Genomic DNA, 10,037 nt, shown 5'->3' with positions numbered 1-10,037 from the left:
AAGCGCCCCTCCGCCCGGCCAATCGGCGCCGGCCACGCTCCGTCCGCAGGAAACCGCACATGGAAAGCCACGATTGGCAGCGATAGGTGCAGGCCCCTCCCTTCCAGGCTTTCCATTGGCTGTGTATTTGGCGTGGTACGCTCCAATTGGCCAGTCGCGGAGCGGCTCCCCCCACCCTCCAGCGCCCCGCATTGATAAGGCGGAGGGGGAGGGCCGCAACCGCGCCAGTGGGCTCAGCGGCGGCGGGCGGGGGGCTGCGGCCGGCGGCGGGCTCGGGAGCGCGAGGCAGGGTGCCTGGGGCCGTTCTCTTCTGCGACCGCAGCCCGCGTCGCTATGAAGTCGGTGTGGGGGCTCGCTTTGGCGTGCACGCTGCTCCTGGCCGGTGAGTGCCTGCGGGCTTCTAGAAGCTTCTGGCCGGTGGGGGGGGGGGGGGGCGGGGGAAGAGAGAGGGTCGGGGTCTCGACCGACAGCCCCCCCTTTTTGCTAGTGTAAGGGGGGTGGAGGCCGACGAGAAGTGAGGTGGGGCCCTTGGCGTTTAGGGGGCGGGGGGCGACCCTTCACTGTCCCCCGTCCCCGCTTGTCTTCCTGGGGGCGTACCGAGGGGAGGGGGAAAGCTGTGCTCGGCCTCCTGCCTTGCTCTTCCCCGGGCTGCGGCCGGTGCCGCTCTCCAGGGAGCGGGGTGGCGCGGGGAGGAGGACGGTACGTCTAACGCGGCTCATGAGCCGTCACGGGCGGGGGCGGAGGGTGGGCGGGGGGGTCCGTCCCCCTCCCCCATCTCTGATGTCTTGGGTTGGGCTGAAGTTTTCTCGGGGGGTGGGGGGTGGAGGGTCAGAACTGAGCCTGGGTTCTTGGGAAGGGGTAAGCAGCGAACTTCGATAGTGCTTAGTGGGGATCGTTGGATTCCTTGTTTTCCCAGTATCCGTTAGAGCTGATGAGGTGGATGTGGACGGGACCGTGGAAGATGACTTGGGTAAAAGCAGAGAAGGGTCTCGAACAGATGACGAAGTTGTTCAGAGGTTAGTACCTGGCGTTCTGGGTAAGTTACTTCTGAAACGCTAAGGCTTTCCTTTGCTTTTGAATGGTCAGTTAGAGCATCAATAATGCCTAAAGCCTCAGAAATAGGGGTTGAATGCCATTCAAGACAGATCTAGTTAGCTGTGAGAAATAAGATATCTCTGAAAAAGACTGTTTCTTTCTAAATAGAAGTGAGGCTAAGAACTTGGATACAGAAATATTCAGCTTGGTTTTATCTAATATTAGTAGTTATATAAACCCCAATAAATTTATAGGGGTGTACTCTTGCATGTAACTGTAAGTGGTAAATGGTGTCAGTTGAGTGCCTACTGATGAAATGGCTCTATGCCTATGAACTGCCTTACCTCCTGTGAGGTATACCATGCTGAGGATTACAGTGGTTTTAACATACCTATATTCTTCCCTGAATTTCTTTTTAGGAAAAAAGCCTTGCTTGGAAGCATGGATTTTCACTCAAGTTTTATATTAAGGTTATGCAGTTGAGGATAGCTACTCTTGCACATACCTCATTTGATCATGTAACTTTGGGGCTGTGTCAGTGATTAAGGATCTTACTGTTGTTCTAACTAGACTACTATTGCTGTTGCTAGATGATAGAATTAGTGATGCTGTATGTGGACAAGACTACTTGATGGGTTTTTGTTGTTCTAACAGAGAGGAAGAAGCGATCCAACTAGATGGCCTAAATGCATCCCAGATCAAAGAAATCAGAGAAAAATCTGAGAAGTTTGCATTTCAGGCAGAAGTGAACAGAATGATGAAACTTATTATCAATTCCTTATACAAAAATAAAGAGGTTAGTGCCTTTATCAGTAGAACATGTTAGAACTGTGTGTGTTCTGGAACTCCTCACTTAACTGATTTCTATTTCAGATTTTCCTGAGGGAACTTATTTCAAATGCTTCGGATGCTTTAGATAAGATACGGTTAATATCCTTGACTGATGAAAATGCTCTTGCTGGTAATGAGGAACTTACGGTCAAAATCAAGGTAAGAAGCATTAGGTACAATCAACTCTCGAGGAGCGGTGGGAGGAATGTAAAAAAAGTGCATCATTAAATCTAAATTTTTGGCTTCGTACTGATGCAAATACAAACTAGGACCACATCAGGACCCTTGCAATTAACTTTATCAAAGACTACTTTTCTTTTAAGGCTGAAAATTATATTTCTGATTCTATAAAGAGTAACTGAAGTATTGAAATACTTCAAAGATAGGTGTTCCTCACTTCTGTAATTACTGCAAATTTGATTTATTGTAGCCACGCATGTTTGAATTTGAATAGCTGCTACTCTACTTACCACTTTTCTATGGCAGTGTATTATGCATTGAGATTCAAAGTGAAGTCAACCTGTATCTTTCTCTTTTGTTTTTTCAGTGTGATAAAGAGAAGAACATGCTTCATGTTACAGATACGGGTATTGGCATGACAAAAGAGGAGTTAGTTAAAAACCTGGGTACCATTGCAAAGTCTGGTACAAGTGAATTCTTAAACAAGATGACTGAAATGCAGGATGATAGCCAGTCAACATCTGAGTTAATTGGCCAGTTTGGTGTTGGCTTTTATTCTGCTTTCTTAGTAGCAGACAGAGTTATTGTGACATCAAAACACAACAATGATACTCAACATATTTGGGAGTCAGATTCAAATGAATTCTCTGTGATTGATGACCCAAGAGGAAACACTTTAGGACGTGGCACAACCATAACGTAGGTATTAAGTTTCTTCGGGTTTAAAAGAAAAAAAATTGTGTGGGTACACTTTGCTCATTGGAGTATGTGGATGACCTTAGCATTGTAACTCATATATTTTGATTCTTGTAATACAGCTTTTTTCAGTTTAATAGAAACATGCAAACTAACTGTATCCAAAATAAATGTGGAGTGATAATGTACTTTGCTTCATATTCCATTAGATGAACTAAGAAAACCACGAGCATCTTGACAACTAACTGTTGGCAAGTAATTCCAGGCAGTTCAGCTGCCTGCAAACTCATTCAGTTCCTCAACACAATTGTGGCCCATCAAAACCTATACAGGGGCTGTAGAGCTTCCTCTTGGAAACTGGCTGCTCTTCATATACTGGTGAGACTGGTCTGATGCAAATCTCAAACTAGAGGTAGTTTGACAGTCCTATTTTTCATCAATTTCATGAGCAGTTAAATTTACTTGACCTGGCTTTAGAGGCCTTCCTGAAGAAAGCACTTACTATGAAAAGGTTCATCTCAGTACTCTAGTTCCAGGTAAAGCCAGTGAGAGTGCATCAAGGACCTGACAAGTATCAGTATGATTTGAGGCTTTCATTTAGACTTCCGGATATTGTGTTCTGCCCCAATTGTTGAAAACAACTATGTTTTTCTTCTCATTGGAGCAGTTTAGTAGGGACTGTATTTTTTTTAAGAGAGATTTGCAGCTGAACTAACAAGCTCACTTGCATAAATTTGAATTGCTATAGCTGCAGTAGTAGGAAAATGCATCTTGTAAAACTGTTTAAAAATACTTGTTGAGCACTTCAATTGAGGTTTTTTATTTTCTTTAGCCTTGTCTTGAAGGAGGAAGCATCTGATTATCTTGAACTGGATACTGTTAAAAATCTGGTGAAGAAATACTCACAGTTCATAAACTTCCCCATATATGTATGGAGCAGCAAGGTAAGTATATTTAACTGAGCATTGCACAGTATGAGCTTTGGTTGTGAAAACTGTCTGGCCAGACCTTTCAGGAAGGATGAGGGCATATTGTAGAACTTCTACTTGTATGATTTCTGGAATCCTTCCATTCCTGATTTTTCTGGCTAGTATTTTACTAGTTACTTGCTCTCCAAAAGTTAGTGTGTTGCTAAAATCACAAACTTTCAAGGAACTTGGTTTTATTCTGACTCGCAGAACTTTACCAAAGGAGCAAGATTGTGCTAATTACTAAGGAAGATCTTTCTTCCGCTGTCTTTGTTGGGTAGCTGGAAGCTTTAGTAAGCTCTCAAGCAGGGCCATGGTTAGGTGCCCTTCTGAAAATAGGGCAGCGTCTTAACTTTTAGGCCTCTTCTGATGTTTTTTTGGTGTAGCACTAACTTAAAATCACCCAAGTCTCTGATTAGCATTATGTGTAAAGCTATGGAAAAACTTAAATTTGCCTAGAGTGACTTCCCAGTGTATTGAAAGAAAGCACATATTCATGAAAAATGCAATTAAAAAGATCTAGCTACCTGTAGAGAAATGCTTGTGATAGGCAAATAACACAAGTTAAATGAGTCCTCTGAGAGATTAAGCTGTTTGAGAGAATACTAGAAGATACCTGGTAGGAAGCCAAGCAGTCCAAGTCCCCACTTCTAATTGTCTTTTTAGACAGAGACTGTTGAAGAACCCATTGAAGAAGAGGAAGCAAAGGAGAAAGAAGAAACAGATGATGATGAAGCTGCAGTTGAAGAGGAGGAGGAAGAAAAGAAACCAAAAACTAAGAAGGTAAGCTTTGTCAGACTTGGGGTTTTGTAACTCATGTCAGATGGTTCAGCAGTTTTCATAGGTAGTCTTCCAGAGGTGCCCTTCATTAGTGTGTGTGTGCTTTCAAACAGCAATCCTGTTTAAGTGCAGTTAGACATCTTGTCAGGAAATAAGATTGTAAACAAAACAGACTTGGTTGAAATCAGGCAGATGACTGACAATAGTCTTGTGAGGCAGTGGTCCCAGAACTAATTATAAATGCTTGAGTGAACTACTTGAAATGGTAGTGGACTTCAGTAATCTGACATTGAGTAGTTTAAATTGGGTATACTCTGCTGGAAGGCTTTTTTCAGAATGGCAGTAGAACAGAAATACCTGATACTCAGTGAATGTGTTAAACGTACATAAGACACTAGTGTAGACCTAAATTTTGTTCCCATGTATTACACTGATTTGTATACTTGAATGAGAATATCCAGGCCATTGCATAATTTATTTTGTAAATTAGGAAAAGCGTGTATTTTTGACATGCTATTTTATGACTTAGCCTCAGTGGAATGTCTGTAACTGACTTAATCTGAAGTAAAGAATGAGTCTTTATTATATGGTGCTTGTATACCTAGGTTGAAAAGACTGTCTGGGATTGGGAGCTCATGAATGACATAAAGCCGATCTGGCAGAGACCATCTAAAGAAGTTGAAGAAGATGAATACAAAGCTTTTTACAAAACCTTTTCCAAGGTAAGCTCTGAGCCTCAAGATTATTTCAAAGCAAGAGGCTTGCTGTAGTATCTCTTGGCTGTGTAAACAAAACTGAGTGTTTATAGGATGGGCTATTTCTGAATAATTAATTGCTGTCAGTAGATAGACTGAGTTGCAGAGAGCCTAGGAGGTATAGCATCTCAGTCAGGAGTTAATCTCTTTTTTTTTTTTCCAGAGAGAGGGTACTGTCACCCAAGTGTTGAGTGGCCTAGGTTTGAGAAGTAATACATTCCAGCTTATATGGAGCTTACTGGTGTGCTTAAATGTTGACAGTGAAATTCTTATTTGGTCTGAATGTGGTGGTGCTTGTGTTGTATGTGGTGGAAGAAAGAGGAAGATACGGCTTTCTACAGAAAACACTGTCTTTATGTGTAAATATGGCATAACGTGTTACTTAGAAGTCTCTTAATCGTGCTGTGATGATACAGCCTTAGTTACTGTGCTATTGGTAACTTTTTGGTGCTTGGCTTGTAAATTGTTAAAAAAAAAAAAAAACTAGCAGGTCTCAAGGAAGGTTACTTCTATGTAAGTAACTCAGCTGAATCTGGAACTTTTGTCTCCGTAAGAGATTCTAACAAAGCGTGGTTAGATAGTTTAATTGTAAAATAATTGCACTTATTTGGCAAACTCATGTTGTTATTGGAAATGTATTAACATACTAACTCACTGATACTTTCCTGGTGTCAGTTAAAACAATTCTCTATTCACAGGAACATGATGACCCAATGGCTTACATCCACTTCACTGCTGAAGGGGAAGTAACTTTCAAATCTATCTTGTTTGTTCCTAATTCTGCTCCACGTGGCCTGTTTGATGAATATGGATCAAAAAAAAGTGATTTCATTAAGGTAGGACAAGCAAGTGTGTGGGTATGGTTTCATGTCTTAAAAAAAAAAAAGCTAAACATAACCTGGCTGCTGTTTCCTCTTGTAATTCAGTTGTATGTTCGAAGAGTGTTCATCACTGATGACTTCCATGACATGATGCCCAAATACCTTAACTTCGTTAAGGGTGTTGTAAGTATTATAAGTCTTACTTGCATTTAATTTTTTTAATCTTCAACTACTGTTAGCTATACTTAAGAAGTTTCTTCCTCAATTAGGTGGATTCTGATGATCTTCCTCTGAATGTATCTCGTGAAACACTTCAGCAGCATAAGTTGTTAAAGGTAAGCCAATTGATCTTAATGCCTTCATTGTAAACATGTAGCAAGGTTTAGAAGAATAATAGCTTGACTGATTTTCCTTTATATAAGGAGTGTGAAATTAAAGTGGAAAGGAAGCCCATGCATTGCTGTTTTCAGACTACCTCTGTTCACTTCAAATCAGAGACACTGTCCTGAATTCATCCTTTGCAGTAGGGTTGATTTGAGGGTTCTTCCAAGTGCTTATTGTTGTAACTTGGTATTGCTGCTTTTTTTAGGTGATCAGAAAGAAACTTGTTCGCAAAACTCTTGATATGATCAAGAAAATTGCAGAAGAAAAATACAATGACACGTTCTGGAAAGAGTTTGGTACTAATGTAAAGCTTGGAGTTATTGAGGATCACTCCAATCGTACACGACTAGCTAAACTTCTTCGCTTCCAGTCATCTCATCATGAAAGTAACCTTACCAGCCTTGACCAGTATGTGGAACGAATGAAAGAGAAGCAAGACAAAATTTATTTCATGGCAGGTGCTAGCAGAAAGGAGGTATGTGAGCATGGAAGAATCAGGGAAGGGGAAAAAATACTACAGCTCCTAGTTAAAGTAGTACCATAAACATTGTGAACTATGTATTTGTTGCAAATGTGGAGATTCCATGCTTATGTTGCTACTGCAGTTCAGTTTTCCTTGTGCCAACGCTTGTCAAATAGTTGTACAGGTTTCAGTAGCTGCTGATACCAACTCAATTAAACTGGCATCTGATCTGTTTTGTCATCTTAGGCTGAGTCCTCACCATTTGTTGAACGTCTTCTGAAAAAGGGCTATGAAGTGATATATCTGACTGAACCTGTAGATGAATACTGTATTCAGGCTCTGCCAGAGTTTGATGGCAAGAGGTTTCAGAATGTAGCAAAAGAAGGAGTTAAGTTTGAAGAAAGTGAAAAGTCTAAGGAGAGTCGGGAAGCCTTGGAAAAGGAATTTGAACCACTCTTAAATTGGATGAAAGACAAAGCTCTGAAAGACAAGGTAAAATGTTACGATACACGTAATGCTGATTTGTAAATGCTGTTGTACTTGCTACAGTGTACCTTGCAGATTCTTTGAGCATAGACTTGACAGTAGCTTCTCTCTTTCTTTGGATAAACAAACATGTTTAATACCTTTATGTCAGGAAGATAATTGGTTAGAATGTCATCTTAGCCTTCAGAAAATATTGAAGTGACAAGAAATTCAGAGTTAATTACTTTATTCCCTGTATAAGCTCTTAGCTCTGTGAACTAACATTAAGGCTTTTTTTTTTTTTTACAGATAGAAAAAGCTGTGCTATCTCAACGTTTAACCCAGTCTCCATGTGCTCTTGTGGCTAGTCAGTATGGGTGGTCTGGTAACATGGAAAGAATCATGAAGGCTCAAGCTTACCAAACTGGGAAGGATATATCCACAAAGTAAGCTTTCAGTTACATAGCAGCAGATATGAAATGTAGTTGATGGCCTTCCTTGCTTGGTGTGGGCACACCCAAGCTTCCATCTGCTTCAGATGATCCTTTGTATTTTTGATGGAGCCTGCAACTTGGTTATAAGTGACATTATAGTCTTATATTGTTATTCCAAAGCCCAGTATGTAAAACTGCCTGGTGAGCAAGACTCACCAGTGGCATTTGGTGACAAGAGAAGGTGAGCTGTCTTGGTAACTTGAATGCTTTTAAGAGTTAAGCTAGTAGTAAAGTGGGGCTGGGGGAGGAATACAGTTGTTATTGTGGCTGTAATCGGTATTCATGGGTTTAAAGATGTAGCTGGGTCCTGTACTTAAAACTTAGTGATGTAACTTCATTCTTTTCAGTTACTATGCTAGCCAAAAGAAGACATTTGAAATTAACCCCAGGCATCCACTGATAAAGGACATGCTGAGGCGAGTCAAGGTAAACAAATAACAGTAGTGAAATATTGACTACTTGGCTGCATACAACCTAGTTAACAGTTCTGTTTGGTTTTTTTAATGGTCTTCCACACTAGGAAAATGAAGATGACAAAACAGTTTCGGATCTTGCAGTGGTATTGTTTGAAACTGCAACTTTGAGATCAGGATATATGTTACCAGACACTAAGGAATATGGAGACAGAATAGAAAGGATGCTTCGTTTAAGTTTAAACATTGACCTGGATGCAAAGGTTAGTTTGTCTTCAACTTGGGGTTGATAATTGACTTGCTGCTGCTACAACTTAAAGCAGATACTTGATAGACTTATGTAAAATGAAATGTATCCAGCTTCCTACACTTAGGTGGGTCACCAAGAGCCCAGTTCAAGTACCTGGGTGGGAAACTGATGAGTCTGTACATCATGCTCATGTCCTCCCTTCCACCCTTCTTTCTACGTGCTTGGGATTCTGCTCATTCATTATGCTTCTCAAGTATTGTCCTGTCCTTAACTAAGTGGTGGTTCTATGGGAGTAAATTAGGGGCCAAAGGCACATGTGCCTATCTCATTAATGGAGACATTCGTAAGTGGGTGTAAGTAATATGGATTCTCATAATGCTGTGCAAGAACTTATGCTGGGTATCTTGCTAGAGGATGCATGATAGTGTGTCAATGCTAAACAGAACTTGCTTTTTCCTTCAGGTAGCTTGTGGCAAATGTTAGGAACTGATAATGAATTCTTCCATAGTCTGTATTTAGCTAGTCCACAACTAGTAAACATCCTAAGCAAATTAAGCAAATTGCTTGTGACCCTCCTACAGGTGGAGGAGGAACCTGAAGAGCCTGAAGATGCAGCTGAGGAGGCAGAGCAAGATGAAGAGGAGGTGGATGCTGATGCTGAAGACAGTGAAACACAAAAGGTAATGTCTCAAGTTTTCGTATAAACATTTATGTGCAGTTTTGTCTCTGGTCCTTCCTGGCAACAAACTTGTTCACTTTGCCTTTCATGACACTATTTTTTAGTGTGAGGTTTTCCAGGCTTTTCTTGGAGGGGAAAAAACCTGCAGCACAAATGACACTTCCTTATCAAACTACATTGTAAGAAGAAAACACTTAGATATATTCAAAGTTGAGCTAAATTAAGTTTAAGAGATTGTTTAAGAGTGCCTGATGACAAGGAAACAGCAGCGAATCCTCTACAGTCCACTTAATGTTTTCCACAGCTTGTGGGCAATAACATCAGCAAATTGGCAAGAGTATAGCTTCAAATGCTTACAACACAGACTTACAACAACACTACAGACAACACCACTACCTCTAAACGGTTCAACTGTTACGTGAAATCAGCCTTCACTTTGCTAATGTCTGCACTTTTAATGATGTCTTGATGGTTACTTAGGTTCAGTTCTTCTGGGACAGTGCTTGTGAACTTTTCCACTTTCCAAAAGCAACATTCTGATTCTCTTTTTGTCTCCACAGGAATCCACAGATGTGAAAGATGAACTGTAAGCTGCACTCAACTACCGTCCTGCATTGGGGGGTTAGGAGGGAATGTGAATTAGGTTGTTTGGTTTTTTTCACTGTAAAATGTTGAGGGATGGTATGGGGTTTAAGGGTAAAGGAGGATTTTTTTTTTTTAGTTGACTTTTCTAAAAACATTCCTCATGAATGTAAATTTGTATTATTTAACTGACTTGGTGTAAAATCTTGTCATGTACAAAATAAAATGTTCCTAAACACCA

The 10,037-nt window shown here is 40.9% G+C and overlaps 1 protein-coding gene across 1 annotated transcript; it reads left to right on the top strand.

Annotated features, from left to right (window-relative positions):
* Positions 1-270: 270 nt before the first annotated feature.
* On the top strand, positions 271-10,037 carry HSP90B1 (heat shock protein 90 beta family member 1). The gene is made up of 18 exons (XM_059816300.1): positions 271-382; positions 917-1,016; positions 1,690-1,831; positions 1,909-2,025; positions 2,414-2,745; positions 3,575-3,686; positions 4,377-4,493; positions 5,096-5,212; positions 5,944-6,081; positions 6,172-6,249; positions 6,336-6,401; positions 6,656-6,925; positions 7,160-7,405; positions 7,688-7,824; positions 8,220-8,298; positions 8,393-8,548; positions 9,117-9,215; positions 9,775-10,037. The coding sequence occupies exons 1-18, from the start codon at positions 334-336 to the stop codon at positions 9,802-9,804; spliced, it is 2,385 nt and encodes a 794-aa protein (XP_059672283.1). The 5' UTR covers positions 271-333; the 3' UTR covers positions 9,805-10,037.

This window comes from Gavia stellata, chromosome 4 (genome assembly GCF_030936135.1).
Source record: "Gavia stellata isolate bGavSte3 chromosome 4, bGavSte3.hap2, whole genome shotgun sequence".
In the NCBI taxonomy this organism is placed as follows: Eukaryota; Metazoa; Chordata; class Aves; order Gaviiformes; family Gaviidae; genus Gavia; species Gavia stellata.
The sequence above is the reverse complement of the archived record's forward strand: the minus strand, read 5'-3'. Positions and strand labels throughout refer to the sequence as shown.